We start from the raw sequence: 21,594 nt of genomic DNA, 5'->3' as shown, positions 1-21,594 counted from the left end.
GCATCAGTTTTTGGGAAAAACTGAGTGTACATACAAGACAATGAAGCTTTTTTTTCATATTGTAACCATAAATATATGTGTCACCATAAATAGTAAATCATTATAAAGAACAAACCTACAATCAGAAAAAAGCTGTCCAACAAAAGTAACCAAAAGTAAGTAATACTATCAGAAGGAAAGCAAGTACTGAGGTCAAAGAACAGGAATACTCTTATGAGGACATAACTGATACGAATAAAAATAAAGAGTGTCAAAATCTTGAAAATTAAACTGTTGGATTAATTAATCATATTACAAATCTTTCAGGCTGTGATGTCCAAGTCAACATCAAAAATACACGCAGAGGGTAAGCATCTGTTTATTTAAATGCAGTTCTTTTACTAGGGTCCTTTTCAGCCAGATCTAATCAAACTAATGCTGATAATATAGATCATATTTGACTCTGGATAGATAGATAGATAGATAGATAGATAGATAGATAGATAGATAGATAGATAGATAGATAGATAGATAGATAGATAGATAGATAGATAGATAGATAGATAGATAGATAGATAGATAGATAGATAGATAGATAGATAGGACTTTATTGATCCCTGCATCAGTCCTAAATTCTCTTAAGTGTGCTAATCCTCAATTGTAAATAAAAAACTGTGGGATTACAAAAAAAAAAGAAGACTTTGCATCATGGAGAGCAATAATAGAATTCCCATCTCACTGTTAATGGGACAGCTTCTAAGCTGCATGTGGACTTCTGTGTAGATGAAGTCAGGCTGAGCTCTTCTCCTAGCTCCTACTCCTACACATACCAGCAGACAGTTAACACTCCCCATGAGGAAATTCAATTATATGAAAAGTGTAAAACAGTAAAAAAAATGTAAAGTGCAACATATTACATAAATGCAAGACCCAAAACTGTACACACAACATATGCATTATATTTACATTTACTAGAATATACAGAAACTGCGTCATGATGGGAGAACTCATGATGCAGTCTTGTTGCTGCGGGTGAAAATTGTTCCAGCAGTGCCTCTAAGAATGTCATGGTGGAATGAACCAATGGGCAAAGATTATCCAAGACAACACACCATAGAAAGAATGGGCAGCAGTCTCTACTCAGTCTCTACTGAGTTTAGGGCAAGTTCTAGGATACATCTGGCATTTCTGATTTGGCATCTCAGGTAAGCACTAACAACCCAGGGATTAGTGAGGGTGCTGTCACTCACAGACTTCTCTTTCCATCTGTAACTCGGAAGGTCCTCAGCCAGATGAAGCCTGTTACCATATACTCTGGGACCTACGTTTGATCTACGTCCATAATGGGCAGAAACCTATATACCCTTTATGTTTCTGTCTGTCTTATTTCAATCTAAAGGCAATGCTATTGTCACACAGAGCTAACATTATGAATACCCTATTATCTTTAACTTATGAGGGGTTAAGCTGAATCTTGAATTATCTATGTTAAGCTACATTATATTCAAGTTCAAAACTTGAATGGAAATTTACCATTAATATTAACTTGAAAGCTTTGCCTCTTACACTTTACGTTGTAACATTTATTTCTTTATTTTGTGTTGTTTATATGGGGTCACCAGTGTGTTACCCCAAATCTTGAACCTGCATCCAACCAGTCTGTTCACAATATTAAAGAACCAGAGACATTTAAAAAAGAAATGCCTTGTCTAGACCTCTTTTTGGGCTGCAGGTCTGTGTAGACCAGTCCAGTCCAGCCGTTAATGGATTCTGAGGGTATTTACTAATTTGTTCTACCTATACCTCCTCTGCAATTATGGTGGCTGGTTTTATGGCTTCCTTAGCATGCCAAAAGTTTTAAGGAAGGTTCTGTATTAATTCTCACCACTTCTGATTTTTGTTTGTTAATCTGCAGTATACCAGAAGAAGAAATACTATTGTCACAGACACTGTTTCCTAAATAATGACAAGAGGAAAATATATATATAAACAGGGTATTTAATTTAAGTAAATAAACAAATAGCCTGTTCAGCGCCTGTAGCTCTGCCACAGATGTCAAACTGTCCAGCTCCGTGCCTACAATAGAGCCTGTCTTCCTCACCAGTTTGTCCAGGCGTGAGGCGTCCTTCTTCTTAATGCTGCCTCCCCAGCACACCACCGCGTAGAAGAGGGCACTCGCCACAACCGTCTGATAGAACATCTGCAGCATCTTATTGCAGATGTTGAAGGACACCAGTCTTCCGAGGATGTACAGCCGGCTCTGTCCTCTCTTGCACAAAGCATCAGTATTGGCAGTCCAGTCCAGTTTCTCATCCAGCTGCACTCCCAGGTATTTATAGGTCTGAAAGGCACTCTGTAAGGCACAGATGAACAGAAGGAGAAAACAAATAACCTGCAGCCTGTCTGGTTCTAGCTATACAGGTATTGTTCCCTGCTCGCAAGTCGGTGGCTGACCCCTTTATCACCAAATTACACCAGCTTTCTCAAACTCCCCTCTGGCAATACACTGATACTTTCTCTGTCTCTCTCACCTTTTCTATCAGTTCTATAGTGAGTAAGCTTATGAGCTCAAGGTCTTTAAATCTCATCTACACTGTACTTTTGACGAAGCCCCCCATTTACATCCAAAGTCAGAGGCAGTCCTACTTCTGTAGTTTACTCACTAGGCTAGAGCTGCCTCCTGTGACTCTGTTGTTTCCCTTTAACAGCCAGGTATCCAAAAAAAAAAGCTCTTTTGCTTTCCACCCTATCAGAAGGACAGTATGGCTCAGTTTTGGGAACAATAGACCAAAGGAATTGACACCTCAGGCAATGCTTTCCTGACCCTGTTCATTTACGTAACAGAAAGTCAGACATAACTGACTTCTAGCTTTTCAAGGCACACATGCAAGGAATACCATATGTCGTACATGGCTGGGGGTCAGACCCGGCTAGGACGCCTGGAAGGACTGGGTTGTGGCATATTTGTCCTCCGGGCCACGAGGGGGCAACCGCCCTGGAGTAGAAGAGGCCCATGGAAGGGGAGCAGGGAGGCTCAAGACCGTTGGAGCCTCTGGTCACCGCCAGGGGGCGCCCCAAGCCTCATGGAGCCCGGGACTTATTCGCTTCCGCCACACCCATGGAGGACGATCCTTCCAGGGTCACCCGGAGTGCTGCCGGGTGCTCTCCTGACTCTTCCGCCACACCAGGAAGTGATGTCAGGCACAGCACCTGGAGCTCATCCAGGTGAGAGAAAAAGGGGCTGCCTCCTTCCAAGCAACGAGCTGGAGTCGGGAGCAGGAGCAGGACGAAGCTCCTCGAGAGAGAGTGCAGGTGGCCCAGGGACAAGGAGAGAGAAGGCCCAGGAGAAGGGAGACTGGGGCTAGAAGAACTGTGTTGTTGTGCGGGACTGAGTAGTGTTGTTGTGTGGAGAAGAAAATAAAAGGTACTTTGATAAAGATTCAGTGTCGGTGCGGTGTCCGGGCAAACGTCACACATACTTAGCATTGTTTTTTTAACAGTGAGAAAGCCATACCATTCTGATCTCTGGAGTAAATAACCTACAAACATTAAACTGTGAGGAGATGAAAAAATGTATTGAAAAAGAAAAAAAATTTTAAATTGTGATCACAACATCATCACTCTCTAGTGCCATGATAAACAAGAATGTATTAAAACAAATCATAATATTCAATAGAATACTGGAAGGTCCCATCTTTGGAGTGTGGCATTTTCTTTTTCATTAGAAATGAATAGTGGACCTTCAAAAGCCAGTTCTCTGATCTTTCAGTATTGTAAATGAAATGCATCCCAGTAATGAGAAATGCAAATTTAATCAAAGTAAAGTAAAGCTTCCCCAAGTTTGGTAATTCAATAAAGTTTTAAAATAATGGGTCCTCAAAACAAAATATTTGATCCAACTCATATACAAGTAATAAAGTGTAACTCTATGCAAACCAGACTTAGTCATTTCAAGAATCTACTGTCATGGTTAGCAAAGCATACAATACAATAAAACAAAGAGGGCAAAATGTGAAATTTAAGAAAAAGCTTTTAAATTAGAAAATTGAATAAATAAACTGCTCAAAAAATTAAAGTAACACTTTGAAAACACATTAGATATCAATGGGAAAAAAAGCATACTGGATATCTATATTGAAATGGACTGGGTAATGTGTTTGGAACGAAAGGATGCCACATCATTTGATGGAAATGAAAATTATCAACCTACAGAGGACTGAATTCAAAGACACCCCGAAAATCAAAGTAAAATAATGATGCGGCAGGCTAGTCCATTTTGCTGAAATTTCATTGCAGCAACTCACAATTGTACTCAGTAGTTTGTATGGCCCTCACGTGCTTGTATGCATGCCTGACAATCTCGGGTCATGCTCCTAATGAGATGACGGATGGTGTCCTGAGGGATCTCCTCCCAGATCTGGACCAGGGCATCACTGAGGTCCTGGACAGTCTGAGGTGAAACCTGGTGGCGTTGGATGGACTGAAACATAATGTCCCAGAGGTGTTCTGTTGGATTTAGGTCAGGCGAGCGTGGGGGCCAGTCAATGGTATCAATTCCTTCATCCTCCAGGAACTGGCTGCATACTCTTGCCACATGAGGCCAGCATTGTCATGCACCAGGAGGAACCCCGGACCAACTGCACCAGCACAGGGTCTGACAATGGGTCCAACGGTTTAATCCCAATACCTAATGGCAGTCAAGGTGCCATTGTCTAGTCTGTAGAGGTCGGTGTGTCCCTCCGTGGATATACCTCCCCAGACCATCACTGACCCACCACCAAACCGTTCATGCTGAATGATGTTACAGGCAGCATAACGTTCTCCACGGCTTCTCTAGACCCTTTCACGTCTGTCACATGTGCTCAGGGTGAACCTACTATCATCTGTGAAAAGCACAGGGCCCCAGTGGTGGACCTGCCAATTCTGGCATTCTATGGCAAATGCTAATCGAGCTCCACGGTGCCGGGTAGTGAGCACAGGGCCCACTAGAGGATGTCGGGCCCTCAGGCCACCCTACTGAAGTCTGTTTCTGTTTGTTTGGTCAGAGACATTCACACCAGTGCCCTGCTGGAGGTCATTTTGTAGGGCTCTGGCAGTGCTCATCCTGTTTCCCAAAGGAGCAGATACCGGTCCTGCTGATGGGTTAAGGACCTTCTACAGCCTTGTCCAGCTCTCCTAAAGTAACTGCCTGTCTCCTGGACTCTCCTCCATGCCCTTGAGACTGTGCTGGGAGACACAGCAAACCTTCTGGCAATGGTATGTATTGATGTGCCACCTCTGTAGGGTCCAGGTATCGCCTCCTGCTACCAGTAGTGACACTGACCATAGCCAAATGCAAAACTTGTGACAAAACAGTCAGAAAAGATAAGGAGGGAAAAATGTCAGTGGCCTCCACCTGTTAAACCATTCCTGTTTTGAGTTTGTCTCATTGTTTCCCGTCTAGTACACCTGTTGTTAATTTGATTAACAACAAAGGAGCTGAAACTGATTAACAACCCCCTCTGCTACTCAACTGACCAGATCAATAGCCCAGAAGTTTCATTGACATGATGCAATACTCTGATTAAAAAGTGTTCCTTTATTGTTTTTGAGCAGTATGTATTTATAAATAAGTATCAAACAAACATAAAGAAGTTGTCGATTAAACAGACTCATCAATCCCTCTAAACCACTATACACATATTCTGGATACTTCATTTCTTTCCTTTCTTATAAAAACAGTGAAGCATAATACAAAAATACCATGTGAACAGAATCCCTTCAGTCTGGTCCTTAATCCAGATGCTTGCACCTTTCCGTCTTGATAAGACTGGGGATAACAAGTAGATCCTACTCAGATAGCCTCAAATGAAGACTCCAAAGACTTGGCTCACTTCCAGTGAATACAGACCTTTGTGAAAATTGTACTGCATACCTTAGTCTATATGGAGTCTTGTTAGAGTGCAGTAAGACAAAGCCTTCACCTCATAACACTGACTGTACGTTTTAAAAGAACATGCTCAGTGGTTCTGTTTATCTATGGCATCAAACAAACAGTGATGGAGGCATCCCTTGTGCTAAACTTCTCTCCATCATAAATGTGCCAGAACCAAGATCTTTATACAAAGGACTGACAGTCAAAGAGAGAACACATAGTAACAAGAAAACAAATCGAAAAAAATCCCTACTGCTTTCCTTTGTTTGAATCTCTTCTGTCCAGTGAGGTGGCTTATCCAGGTAACCACTAACAAAACTGCAAGCACAAACCAACCTATTATATACCTGTCACCAAGATCTCTTTAACACCTCATCTCTGCTAGTCTGACCCTTTGACCAAGCATCTCTTGCTCTTTACTTAGAGTTTCTTCTAGAAGCCCCAGTTCTTCCTGCACCCCTAACCATAAATGCTTATTTAAATAGTTAGACAGAGTGTTCCTGCCTTTGCCTGCTCCATGTAACTGAGCACAGGGCTGCACTTATCTCACAGAACCACCCTTTGCTGCTATGTAGTAATTAGTAAGAATTTCCCAAGAATCTCTTGATTCCCATGACCACCATTCAGTCAGAAGGCTAGACACCACTGGTGTCTTCCCCCTAGGATTCAGTAGAAGAATTGCATGCTGGCCTCAATAGCCCTCTTTTGTGCTGGCACCCAGATCTACTGCCTACACATTCTCTGGGTAGCTGTTTACTCACACTGGTTGGAAACATGCCTTTCCAATCACCAGTATGGGTTTTAATCTCTCAGGCAGGTTTGGCCAGACTCATCCCTTTTCTGCCTTTTTTTGCTCTTATTCTTCTCTGCAAATTTTTGGCAGCCTGCCCCCTGCCACTTTGTAATTAAAGGAAATGTTTCACATAAATGCAAAACTCTCTTCATTATGCTATTATGTGAATATGGGGTGCACAAATCTGAAAAAGAATTCTAGCTAATTAGAATGTATTTGATAATGTGACTATAAAAAACTAATATAAAACTAAATTGGGGGACCCTCAACTGGCTGGTATAGAGCCACCCACATAAAATACTACTTGTAAACCATTTAATGCTTACTTGAAGTATTCATTAATTTAAGACATTGTGGAATATGAAACTGTGTAAGTGTTGTGAACTCAGAGAGGTCCCAAAGCACACAAAGTCCCCAAATTACTCAAAATGCCCACTACTGGGAGACTGTCAAAACCCGACTAGGAAAAAAGGCAAAAACAAAATTAAAAAAATAACAACAGAATAAAAGATGTAGTTTTCAAACTATATTGCTAATTCAGGTCCTGGAGGACCACCGTGGCTGCAGGTTTTCATTCTAACCCTTTTTTTTAATGAGTGCCCTGTCTGTGCTGCTAATTAACTTCTTGTGAATTAATTTTAATTAAATTGTTTTTTTAAGATTTGTTCCCCTGAATTGCTTCATCGTTCCTCTGAATCGCTTCATTTCTTTCCTTAAATGGCACCCAAACAGAAATGAAATGCGAAATGAGGGAGCCAACTGAAGACCAACTAAGTCAAGGTTTCAAACTCCAACCAATTTCACTCCAACCAGCTGCTTAATGAGGTTCCAATTCTTGTTGTTAATTAAACCCGTTCTTTAATTCTGTGGCTTGTTGCTGCTCTCATTGTACAACAGCAGACATTTCTGAAATTATTGATTTTCTCTTTCTAAGAGCTCTGTAAAAATGTTTTGGGGACCTGAGCAGACCAACATTCCTGAGACCTTCATCATTCTTTATTTTCAGATATTGTATGATGGACACCAGTTGTTTTGGCTCATTTTGTATTTCATTATTGTTTGGCTGCTAATTATGGAAAAAGAAACAATTAAAGGGTCAAGAGCAAGTCAATTAAAATGAGTTCAAAAGAAGTTAATTAGCAGCAAAAACAGGACACTCGTTAAGAAAAGGTTTAGAATGAAAACCTGCAGCCATGGTGGTCCTCCAGGACTGGAGTTGGAGATCCCTGTTCTAAAGAAAAAGTAAGCTCTGTGAAGCACAAAAGTCAAAAAGTAGTTGTCTGACAAAGCAAAGGCAATCTAAGGCACACAAGTTCCAATCACAAATATATGGAATGGATGATAAACAGAGCAGAGAGGTGAAAAGTTCAGTAAATCGCAAAATCACAGCAAAATTACAATTGAACACTCATCAACTCCCAAATGCATTCGAATGAGCTACAAGGGACTGTGGGTTGTTCCTGCCTTTATAGGGCTGAGAACATTTCCTTGTAATGAAGGGCAGGTGGGCATGACTCTTGTGGAACCACTCAGAAAACATAAGGAACGTTAATCAGGTATAATGAATACAGAAAATAATTAACAAAATTAACAGTCACAAAAATAAAAGTCTCAAAAATTTTAAAAAAGACAAAACAAAATTTGAACCCCAGCCAGGGAACAAACCCTGGGTGAAATATAACAGTAAGGTATTTATTAAAGGTATTAGTTATCAGTGACATCTTATATGTATGTACACAAATAAAAAGAAGTATCATTTATGTTGGTATGCTCTTTACAAATGAATGCAGTAAAACTGTCTTTCCTTTATTTCTTATAATTCTTTGCTTTCGAATAGAGGTCTCTAAATCTTGACATAACTAAGGACCTCACCATAACTCAGACCTGTCATTCTTAACCTGTACTTCCATTACTGGACTGATAGGAGGCATAGTCTAGTCTGGCAACAGAAAGCATACGCCAGAAACCACGTTTGGACAGAACATCAGTGTACACTCATGCATATATGACTCAAATTAGGTTAATGTAACATCTGCAGGTCATGTCATCAGCCTGCCGAGGAAACTGGAGTGTACATGGGAAAACGAAAGATTCTAAGAAGCAGCTATCTATTACACCACAGTGCTGTCCAGTCATAAGTTAGTGAATTCTTATTTCATATTTTAGCTATAATTCCAATACACATATATTTTCACATTTTATTGTAATGTAGTCTATATCTTGTGTTTTAAATGTATATACTGTATTTTTACCATTGATCAAGAGAAAACTCTACATTTTAGTCATCTTTCAAAATAAATTAAAAATGAAAAACAGAAAATTACCATACTTATGCACCTTATGTTAGCCGTGAATGGTGTTATCTGTGACATTGTGACAGTCAGCTGTTTGAAATTGAGTCATGTGTCAAGTAAACGCTAACATTTGTTTATACCAAAGGAAAGACTTTTCGTGAAGATTTGATTTCAAAAAGCACAAAAAAATAAAATCTTTGGAGAATTAGTTCTAGTTTTCACTAAGCCATCATTTTTTAGCTTGCGTGCAGTTTTTTTTCCTTTGAAAATGTTTGCCGATTTCAAATCTCTGTGTTTCAACTTATTCTTCTATGTGACTACTTTTGTCAGATTACTTTTAAATGTCTGTCACTCAGATTGCAGTCACGTCTCAATTATCTTTTTCTTGTTCGAACAGTCATGGCACAAACTCGCAAGATTGAAATCTCCAAATGTTATGCTAGGAGCATCAAAAAGTTATTGGCTGCACTTTCCCTCATTACTTTTAAGCCCAATTGACATAAAAACAACTGGGTATTTAAAATCACCACCCTCAACCAGCACATTAGCCTTCTATGTCTGCAGTCTTACAATACTCACGTCAGGTCACTAGGCAGACTGTTTGTTGCTATAATGGACTGGTGAGGCTTCATCTGGAGTACTGTGTACTATTTTGGCCTCCAGGCTACAAAAGGGACATAGCAGAGCTAGAAAAGGTCCAGAAAAGAGTGACTAGGCTGAAACCAGGGCTACATTATTGCAATTCATAATGAATTATGAAAAAAGATTATAAGAGTGGGCGGCATGGTGGCACAGTGGTAGCGCTGCTGCCTCGCAGTTAGGAGACCTGGGTTCACTTCCTGGGTCCTCCCTGCGTGGAGTTTGCATGTTCTCCCCGTGTCTGTGTGGGTTTCCTCCAGGCGCTCCGGTTTCCTCCCACAGTCCAAAAACATGCAGGTTAGGTGGATTGGCGATTCTAAATTGGCCCTAGTGTGTGTTTGGTGTATGGGTGTGTTTGTGTGTGTCCTGCGGTGGGTTGGCACACTGCCCGGGATTGGTTCCTGCCTTGTGCCCTGTGTTGGCTGGGATTGGCTCCAGCAGACCCCTGTGACCCTGTGTTCGGATTCAGCGGGTTGGAAAATGGATGGATGGATTATAAGAGCTGAGCCTTTTCAGTTTAGTAAAAGATGATTAAGAGGTGACATGATTGAAGTGTTGAAAATTATGAAGGGAATTAGTCCAGTGGATTGGGACTGTTATTTTAAAATGAGTTCATCAAGAACACGGGGACACAATTAGAAACTTGGTAAGGGTAGATTTTGCACAAACATTAAGACCTTTTTCTTTACACAGAGAACCATAGACACTTGGAATGAGCTATCAAGTAGTGTGGTAGACAGTAAGACGTTAGGAATTTTCAAAACTAGACTTGATGTTTTTTTTAGAAGAATTAAGTGGATAGCACTGGCAAGCTTTGTTGGGCTGAATGGCCTGTTCTTCTCTAGATTGTTCTAATGTTCTAAAGTACTACTTGACAGCTGTACAGTATTGGAGGTGTAATCACTAATTGTAACAGTCATTGCTAAGCAAGGTGTTTTCTCCTAGTTTCATGTTTATTTTAGAACTTGTTGTTTATACTGTACATGTAAGAGTGTCTTAAAAACCTGTATTGAGCCAGATTAAACCAGCTTGCCTGTGTAATATTGAAAAGTATCCGCATATGAACTATGTCTCTCATAATTTTCCACCGCAAATAGCAATATTATATTAGCCTGGAATTTTTTGGATCCTCAACTTGACAAACAATATTAGCAAACAAAAAGATCAACTCCTATACAAGACTAACATCTCAGCTTTTACAAGGCTACTACAGAAAATAGTCCTTTTGTTTTTAAGATGCAACTGTAAGGCTGCATCCATGAAGCAAAGAAAATTAGCACTGATACCAATATCCTGCAAACCAGCTCTGCCGGACAGACCACTGCACTGCATCAGACTGCCCTACACCTATCTCCCCAGATAAGTCGTCTACTCCCAGCCAGGTCAAGGTGAAAGAACATACTGCAACCTAAGGAACTGGTTTTAAGGCACTTTAATGGTCTACCTCACAAAACACTGGTTTCACAATCGTCAGTTCACTTTCAGATTAATCAACTTTTAGTGAAGCCAGACTGTAGGAGAGGGAGAACAGGAAAAGCGAACCCCAGTTTTTGGCTCACATCACTCCAAAATAGAAGCTCTCCTAAGATGTATTGCTTAAGGACCGGACTCCTTAGCTTGACAGACATTATTCTTGTTTTAAGTGACCGCAGATTATGAAGTCCATGTGTTTTTGTCATCATCTTCCTGTAAGATATTTTGCCAAGTCTCAGATTTCTGGATAGTGCAGTACGTTTTGCTGCAGAAGGTCTCTGAATTTGGCAGCATCCATTTAAAGTATACTAACTGGTTTCTTTAAAAAGACACAATGTGAGTGCCTACCTTGTACTTGAGGCTAATGAGATGCAGTCAACTTTAAGCTCCTGTACTCCTGATGTAGATGAAGTACATTATGAAACAAATCAATGAATAAATACAAGATTTAGAACATGGGTGGTTCATACTGTAATTAGCCAATGTCGCCAAAATAATCTATACTATTAAACTAGTATAAACTGAAAACTTTGTTTTGATTATTTCATGTGATATTTACATATTTTTGGGAAGTGAATTCAAAAATGAAAACCTTTCTGCTACATTGTGTAACATTATTTACAAAACACAATTTTCAGCTGTCATTTGTAGTTCTTTTTATTGTTTTCACACTATAATTAATTAAAAATTAATTAATATTTTCTAATAATAAAATCTCTGTATAAATAAAACTTGTTTCCAAAACAGTTACGATGTTGGGTAAAATGTAAATAAAAACAGAATGCGATGATTTCCAAATAATTTAATCCTTTATTTAATTGAAAATTAAATTAACCTGTTCTTCTGTTTATGCTAAACATTTCTGGATTGGCCTGTGGCTAAACTGAAAGAGAGCATTTTGCTGGACCTCACATTAATTAAAAAACTGACTTGAAGTGCATAATTTGATGGTGTGATAAATGACCAAACCTAGAGGCTTGGATATCATTCAAGAAGTAATTTTGAAGTTATTAGGTAACAGTAAACATATGCATTATAAAGAAATATTGAAAAATGTATTAATTTAATTTAAGGTATTGGATTGCAACATGAATCTCAAAAATTCACTTTTTGAGTTTACATTTGGAATTTTTCCCTGAAAATCTTGGAGTGGTGAGTGATGAGCAGGGTGAAAAATTCCATCAGAATATCAAGGACATGGAAGGAAGGTACCGGGGACCTTGGGATGTCAGTAACATGCACTACTGCTGTATGATCCATAGGGATGCACCAGAAAAAGTGGTTAAATGATGGGCCACCAAAAAAAATCTAATAAGTGACAAAAACTAGAGAACTTATATATATATATATATATATATATATATATATATATATATACATCCATTTTCCAACCCGCTGAATCCGAACACAGGGTCACGGGGGTCTGCTGGAGCCAATCCCAGCCAACACAGGGCACAAGGCAGGAACCAATCCCGGGAAGGGTGCCAACCCACCACAGGACACACACAAACACACCCACAACACACTAGGGCCAATTCAGAATTGCCAATCCACCTAACCTGCATGTCTTTGGACTGTGGGAGGAAACTGGAGTGCCCGGAGGAAACCCACGCAGACACGGGGAGAACATGCAAACTCCACGCAGGGAGGACCCGGGAAGCGAACTCAGGTCCCCAGGTCTCCCAACTGCGAGGCAGCAGCGCTACCCACTGCGCCACCGTGCCACCTATATATATATATATATTAAAATATATCCTGGTTGGTTGTTATCCAAGCCAGAAATTTCTATGTGTGTTACGGCTGGGTTGGGGGCAGGGTGGGGTGGGGTTTGGTTTTGGTTGCAGTTTGTTTTAATCAAATTTATTTCATTTTTGGAGCTTCTGTAAAATTTTAATTTCCTCTAGTGGACAAATAAGGTATTATCTACCAATCTATCTACTGTTACATTCTTTACATACTGTAAGTTTAAAAATATTAGGGCTCTTGTTCAGAAAGTGGATGCCACTTGGTTCTTCAACACGGATGCCACTTGGTTGTTTCACAGTAATTAAGATTAGGTATATAAGTAGGTTTTACATTTCTGTTACCATTTTAGCCATAAAATTGTGACTTAACATCAGGAACCTATATTATTAACCTTAAGGTTAGTTTTTGGGCGAGGGGAACGTCATCTCAAGAGCTTTCTGAACAAGACCCAATATTAGGCTGGCTAAATATTGTAATGTTAAATTGATTTAAAACAATCCACCCTAATTAAAGGATAAAGTGTCTCTGTATTTGTGTGTACTGTGCATGTGGTTGCTATATCTCAGTCATTCCAACAGATAGCATACCACAAACATTTGTTGAAATAAAATGCATTGCATTTGTCATTCCAACAGATGCCACATTGCAAACATTAACACTGCTTTTACGAAACCTATACCAAAGGTATATGTATCAGAGACATATATATTACATTTGTCATGCCAACAGACGGTATATCACAAACTAGATAGATAGATAGATAGATAGATAGATAGATAGATAGATAGATAGATAGATAGATAGATAGATACTTTATTAATCCCAGGGGGAAATTCACATATTCCAGCAGCAAAAATATTAAATTAAAGAGTAATAAAAAATGCAGGTAAAAAAAAAACAGACAATAACTTGAATAATGTTCAACATTTACCCCCTCTGGTGGAATTGAAGAGTCGCATAGTTTGGGGGAGGAATGATCTTCTCAGTCTGTCAGTGGAGCAGGACAGTGACAGCAGTCTGTCGCTGAAACTGCTCCTCTGTCTGGAGATGATACTGTTTAATGGATGTAGTGGATTCTCCATAATTGATAGGAGCCTGCTGAGTGCCCGTTGCTCTGCTACGGATGTCAAACCGTCCAGCTCTATGCCAACAATAGAGCCTGCCTTCCTCACCAGTTTGTCCAGGTGTGAGGCATCCTTCTTCTTAATGCTGCCTCCCCAGCACACCACTGCGTAGAAGAGGGCACTCGCCACAACCATCTGATAGAACATCTGCAGCATCTTACAAGTTATTACTACAAATATTTGTGATGTGCCATCTGTTGGAATGACAAGTGCAGTGAATTTTATTACTACATGCATTACAAAATACAATATATGATGCTTTCTGTGGCTTATATGGTGAGTGTCATCACAAAGCAGAACTGCAATAAGAAGTAATTAAGCATTGATTTGAATAAAAGTGCAAAGAATGAATATTACATTGTAATCAACACAAAGCTAATAAGTGCACTGGCATCGTTTTCTTCTGTCCTGTGCTCCCTGCAGCCGAGATGGACTTGTGAACTCTGTGCCCCTAAATTTGATTGGTGCGTTTTATAATGTTACATGATTCACAAAGGCGCTCTCTCTCTCTGAAATTAAGGGGTATAAGTTATACAATGCGAGACGCTTAAAATATGAGGTATGCAACAAAATTAATACGTAACAAATACTTAGACAAAGGCCGTAAAGAGTTCTAAATCTGAAAACAGTTACAACAAAGTATTCAGCTTAAATGCATAGCCACAAACTGGGCACACATCTGAAAAAGTGTGTAGAAAGCTTGTTAAATGTTCCTAAGTATTGCGATAAAAGAAAAGGGCATGGAAAGAGGCGCCCGTACCCTCCAGTGCAGCCTGCTAGCACGAAATTGATGGGGCTAACGCGACAGCCTTGCGAGGGGCAAATCGAAAGCCACGCGGCTAGATGTTAGTGATCCGGCTTGTGAAGGGTTACAACTTTTGGACGCGCCCCACGACTGACGTCACCCAGGCGAAATAGGACGGCGTTTGTAAATGATTTTAGCTGGCGGCCTGTACAGATGCGTGTGTTATAATGAAGCAGCTAGACATTCTGCACTGTTAATACATAAGGCAATAGTAAAGGACTGAAGGGATGTTCTATTCTCTTATTCCTTGAGGTAAACTACAAAGCAGGAAGAGAGCGACTGAAAGTGATCGCAAGCAAGTTACTGGGAACAGTTTAAATGCCTCCGAAGTTGCTTTAGATGGATCGGAGATGCTCAAGGCACCTTCGCTCATTCGCCGCCACTTTTTTGAAAGCTGAAGTTTTTGCAGCCTTGAACAAAACCCACGAGGTGTAGCATCTGTTGTTGCCCCGACGCTTGAATCTGGGGGGTCTGGCGTTACGGCGTCGTGACAGCGCTTTCACTGGCTCCTCAACCTCGAGCGATCCCCTTTGAAGGTTCGCAGGCTGAAAACACGGAGCTCCAGCGAATGAGCTTGTGACAGCTGAGTGCCTTGCCCGGGGAGAAGACTATAGTAGCCCATGCCTTGCTACTTTTGAGTTTCTCCTCCCCCGATTTTAAGAAAGAAGGGAAATGCTTTCGGTGCTCTGGAATTGGTTGAATGGGAGATGTTTCGAGAGGGGGCGTTAAAAACACACCTTCGCTCCGTCCTCCTCGCCGCTGCGTGTCAACGGTTCGCAACCACACAGGAAGGAAGGAAACGCGATCTCTCTGTGAGTTCACCCGCACGGCTGGTTAATGACCCTTCAGGCGGAACAAAGTTAACTTCAGCGGACTACTGCTGGGAAAAACTGAACCTACACTCAAGTGCTGCTTTGTAGTATTCCAGATTGGAGTACTGCATGTCTCCAACTGTAAAGCCAGGAATCAGGAGTACGTCGTTGTTTTAAACGTGCGTTTTTCATGCATTTGTTTACAGCGTTACTAGTTGCTTTTTGATGGTGACCATATGTTGTGATCTGGTGACGCCGCCTTCACAGGGCTCGTGAATGCGTTTACCCGTGTTGCCTCTGGATACGGAGTCGACAATTCAAAGTGGATTAAAAAGTTTGTCTTCCTGCGGAGAGCCGAGGACGCAGAAATGAAGCTAAGCAGACAGTTCACAGTTTTCGGAAGTGCCATCTTTTGTGTGGTGGTCTTCTCATTATATCTCATGCTGGATCACTTGCAACTGGACAGCTCCAAGAACCCTAAGGGGGGAGCTGGTGGAGGCTTCATTCAGAAGGTGAGTTAATTTACTCCAGAGTCCTTTATCGTAACAATTCCATGCACAGGTGAGTTCGAGAAGCAGCCGACTCGTCGCCTTAAGCAAGACGAGCTCAGCGCATCTCACCACCTGTCGGCGAGCGCTCATTCCATAACCAACATGTAGCATGGCTTTAAACCTGAGTTTTTTTTGTTTTTAAATTATTTATATGACGAAACATCGCAGCTGACAATTAACGAAGATTCCAAGAAGAACTACATGAATCGAACCGTTGGCATCGATAGGAATGTTATCTATAAAATGACGTGTGCAGCTGGCTTAGAAGTTCGACTTAAAATTCCCAAGGTCGCGGATGCACGTCGAACTCGATGACCGCAAGTAGGGATCGCACGGAGGAACGGGTTCCATTAGGAGCCAGCTGTGTAAGGTGGCGACCTAGAATTAACATCTCATGTGTAATACGTGCATAGGTTTATAAACATTAGGTTCATCATTTCTCAGTTAGACCCATATTTACTATGCTCGATTTGATGCCATCGAACGTTATGGTTAATTTTACAAGTATTTAGGTTTCACTTTCCTTTTGCAATTATTTGTTTGGTAAAACCGAGCCATAATTAAAAAACTTAAGCGCTTGAATATGTCTTGCGACGGACTGCTGATCTGTCCAAATGTTTTAGTTACTCTCTTGCGCAGGATGCTTCGTGAATAGGCTGCGGCACTCCACGATCTTTGAAGTGAATTAACGGGAGTTTGCTGCGGTCATGTGAGGTAAACGTTGGTTTGTAGGGTTTTACTGGTACAGTGTGGCAGTTTTTCAAAGCAGTAGAAGTAGTAAAGGGGTGATTAAAGAGAGAACGTTTTTATTATCGTGACGCAAATCGTATTATTGCTTTTAAGATTAGGCATCCAAAGGGGGCAACAGTAGGGAAGTATAGGTTAACTGTGCTGCACCTCCACTAACTTTAAGGTTAATATTTGTGGTTGGTATATGCTAGTCTAATAATTTAAAATCCAAAAATTAAGTAACCGGGTCGTAAAATCCCAAAATTAAAAAACCGGGTCAGTGGCCCCATCGATTTGCGTCACGATAATAGAAAATTACCCTTATTTTTTGACGTGCTAATTGCTGCATATTTTTGTAGGGCGCGGTTGTCAAACTGCCATTTAGGATGACAATGGCTGCAGGTTTTCATTCCAGCCACTTTAAGTATTTAGAAACAAATTATTGCTGCTAGTGGATCATAAAATCCACCTTTTCCGTCTATTTTAATTGATAGGCAATTTTAAGATCATAGTACCCATTTCTTTTTCCTTAACCAGCAACCAGGCTATGTTGAGCTATAAAGCAAGCCAACAGATGACAGGCTAACGTGTTATCATTTGCATTAATGTAACTAATACCTGCTTCTAAGAAATATTTAAAAAAGAGAGGTATTGATGAGCTATGGGCAACAAAATATTTTGGATCTTTCAAATCAACAGTTTTGGAAGAATTAGTTTTACTTATTGTACAGCTTTATACAAGGCGACTTACAACATTTGAGAGATACGATTGGATTTACCCAACTGAAGCCCAGACTTGTGAAGATGTCCAAAGCTTCAACTTCTACACCTCACTGCCTTGTTAAAGCTGAAGGTCATGCATCGGAATTTAACTCAGACTTGCTGAATAATGGGTTTGTGTGCTATCCACTACACTACTATCAGAATGGGAGCACAACCAAACCACAAAGTTAATGTGTTTCACTAACAACAAAATTTGACTTCTCTTTAAAAAAACTGGTTGCAGCAAACATGTTGGCCCTCCAAGAACCATGTTTTATACTCTTATATTAGTTAGATAGCTGTTGACTAGTTTCACATCACATTATTATTTGGCTTCTTGTGAAAGAAAAAACAATAGAATTGCACTGTGTCTGTCTGTGTGTGTGTGTGTGTGTGTGTGGGTGGGTGTGTGTGCACATTAGTGGGAGTTACAGCCTAGGAATTGACTTTTTTGCTTTTAGACACAATCAACTACATTACTTCCAAACATGAATTCAACTAACCCATGTAACGAATGGCAGTTCTTAATTAGTTTGAAAATAATTACTTACAATATGGTCTTTGTTTATTTACGCAAGATCTGTTTTTTGTTAAATTTATAAAAAAAAAAAACTCAAAATGTAGTTGCATCCTGAAATTCATGTATATGCTTTTTTTCCTTAAAACTGGAATATTTTGTATCAGGTACATAAATTCTTCAAATTTAATTTGGCTGCCGTCAAAGTTAAGCTCTTGGTGGTATATGGGTGACGTTCAAAAAGGTAGCCCACAAATCATGGAATACAGTAACTTGACTCTCGTGATACCCATCTGTTGTGATGATCACATCACTGCTTCAACTTTTGAGGACTTCTTTCCATATAATCTGTAGTGTCACAGACACCCTCTAATGGGAAAGATAGAAGGGTTTCTTGGTTTTGGTGCAGTGGCCTTAGAAGCAGGAATACACGGTTTACTAATTTTTTGAATTGTTTGGCAGGGACACTCATAGTGGCATACTCCATGAAACAATCAAATGTTAACTTGAAGGGGACTGTACAGAATAACAAAATGTACTGTTTCAATGAATATGACACTTTGTCTTTCATACTAGGTACTTTCCTTTACATTCCCCTGAGTATGTTTGCTTCTGCAAAAAACAGAATGGGGCTACTTTTTTGTGTCGCCTTGTGGAAAAGAACCTAAAAGAAAGGACACATTTGTTTTAAGCATATAAAGTAATTGTGGCATAAAGTTAAAAAGCATTTTAATGACAATATGTTAGATTTTAAAATTGCTTTCTTGTCATGTTGTAACTGGCATTCAGAGTTTCTACTGTAGGTTTTCATTTGGAATAAACCCTGTAGTTCACAGAATAACTAACCTAGAAAGTGTGTGTGTGTGTGTGTGTGTGTCTTTGGGCAACTTCCTATAATGAATGCCTGGTTTGGTGACAGGGGATGTATATGCATTCTTTCAGGATTTAAAAGGAAGATCTAAGTAGTTTTATGGGATGTGTGTGTATGTGCATATGTGTGTCTGGTTTGGAGTGTGTTTTTATTTCTTTCTCTTAGATATGCCATACAATGACTCTATCAGACATTGCTAGATGTTGTAACTGATAGGTGTGAAAGTCATCTTGAGAAATATTAAATTATAAGCAAGGGTGAACAGTTTTGTTTTGTAAAGTATTTGCAAAGTTAAGGAAGGACCTGTGGAAATAGACTGTATTTTTTTTGCATTTCAGCAAGTTGCCAAAATAAAAATTGACTTAGTTTTACAAATAGGGTTGTGCTGATATGTTATGTTTTTTGCAGTGTGATAATATAAAGTGTTGCTTTGAGTTTCTTTATCACAGATAGCACCTAAAGAATTTAAATATTTAGGTGTACTGATATTAAGACCATCTTTTACAATATGTATTTTAGACTGTGAGACCAAGCCAAGTAGAGGTATAATTTCATACTTTTTAATTTATTTGTGATTTAGTTTGCATATTCCATATTGATCAACAGAGGTAGTAAGCACTTCAACATCATTCCTACTGTTCATTCACAATCTCTGGTTCCAAAAATTGGCATTCTTACTTGTTTAAATTCCAGAAATGATGATGATTACATATAAAAGTGTGTGTGTATATATGTATGTATGTATGTGTATATAGATAGATAGATAGATAGATACTTTATTAATCCCGATGGGAAATTCACATTCTTCAGCAGCAGCATACTGATACAATAAATAATATTAAATTAAAGAATGATAATAATACAGGTGAAAAAAAACAGACAATAACTATGTATAATGTTAAATATTAACGTTTACCCCCCCTGGTGGAATTAAAGAGTCGCATAGTTTGGGGGAGGAACGATCTCCTCAATCTGTCTGTGGAGCAGGACAGTGACAGCAGTCTGTCGCTGAAGCTGCTCTTCTGTCTGGAGATGACATTATTTAGTGGATGCAGTGGATTCTCCATAATTGATAGGAGCCTGCTGAGCGCCCTTCGCTCTGCCACAGATGTTAAACTGTCCAGCTCCATGCCAACAATAGAGCCTGCCTTCCTCACCAGTTTGTCCAGGCGTGAGGCGTCTTTCCTCTTAATGCTGCCTCCCCAGCACACCACTGCGTAGAAGAGGGCGCTCGCCACAACTGTTTGATAGAACATCTGCAGCATCTTATTGCAGATGTTGAAGGAAGCCAGCCTTCTAAGGAAGTATAACCGGCTTTGTCCTTTCTTGCACAGCGCATCAGTATTGGCAGTCCAGTCTAATTTATCATATATGTAGGTGTGTGTGTGTGTGTGTATATATATATATATATATATATATATATATATATATCCATCCATCCATTTTCCAACCCGCTGAATCCGAACACAGGGTCATGGGGGTCTGCTGGAGCCAATCCCAGCCAACACAGGGCACAAGGCAGGAAACAATCCTGGGCAGGGTGCCAACCCACCGCAGGACGCACACAAACACACCCACACACCAAGCACACACTAAGGCCTATTTAGAATCGCCAATCCACCTAACCTGCATGTCTTTGGACTGTGGGAGGAAACCGGAGCGCCCGGAGGAAACCCACGCAGACACGGGGAGAACATGCAAACTCCACGCAGGGAGGACCCGGGAAGTGAACCCAGGTCCCCAGATCACCCAACTGCGAGGCAGCAGCGCTACCCACTGCGCCACCGTGCCGCCCTATATATATATATATATATATATATATATATATATATATTTTTTTTTTTAATTCCCTATATCATGAGTGTAGTATTGACAAACACTTGGAGATCAAAGATTACATTCTTCCAGAGAGGTCAGCTCTCCTACAATAGAGTTCAGCTGTGATTAAGAAAGATGTGGGAGTAGAGAAGAAAAATATCAAACTTACATTTTCACAGACAAAAGCAAGACCACTGTATGTGCTTTATTTATGCAAGGATGACACATTTCTTTCCCAAATTTTAGCAGTATGTCTGTATTATGTGCATAATGAAACCAATGTCTTAACAATTTTTTTTTTTTCCAGTGGAGCAGGCAGTATAAATAGAAGAAAAAAAGGACAGTATATTGAAAGGAGTTTGGTAGAATGAAGAAAATAAACAGTTTATTGAAATGCCAGAGTCTGGAATAGGATAGGATAATGTGGGACCAGAATATAATGTGTCAGAGTTGAAAAATGGAAATGTCAGTGTTTGAATGCAACGCAAGAGGAGTTAAATGTTCCTTGTCACCATTTGCTAATGAAGGCATGTTTAAATGCTGGCTTTTGTTTGGACTGAGACTTAAAGATCATTCACAGCCACAGAAAGGCAAGCAGTATTATTAAAGACTTCAGCCATCCTGCACACTCTCTTTTTTTCACTCCTACCTTCTATCAGATTTCACAGGACCATCAGCACTCATGGCAGTAGATTCTGTGACAGTTTTTATCTACTGGTCCTAAAACTGCTGAACAACCTCCATTGATACTTGTAATTGCAAGAACA

General features: G+C 40.0%; 1 protein-coding gene across 1 annotated transcript in view; it reads left to right on the top strand.

The window, feature by feature from the left end:
* The first annotated feature begins 14,898 nt into the window (after nt 1-14,898).
* Nucleotides 14,899-21,594, top strand: part of man2a1 (mannosidase, alpha, class 2A, member 1) — a 516,515-nt gene continuing 509,819 nt past the window's right edge. Inside the window, exon 1 of the mRNA XM_028804824.2 lies at nt 14,899-16,091. Coding sequence (XP_028660657.1) covers nt 15,948-16,091 — 144 coding nt within the window. The 5' untranslated portion in view covers nt 14,899-15,947. The remainder of the gene's footprint in view (nt 16,092-21,594) is intronic.

Source organism: Erpetoichthys calabaricus, chromosome 7 (genome assembly GCF_900747795.2).
Source record: "Erpetoichthys calabaricus chromosome 7, fErpCal1.3, whole genome shotgun sequence".
In the NCBI taxonomy this organism is placed as follows: domain Eukaryota; kingdom Metazoa; phylum Chordata; class Cladistia; order Polypteriformes; family Polypteridae; genus Erpetoichthys; species Erpetoichthys calabaricus.
This window is presented reverse-complemented; position numbering and strand designations above follow the sequence as displayed.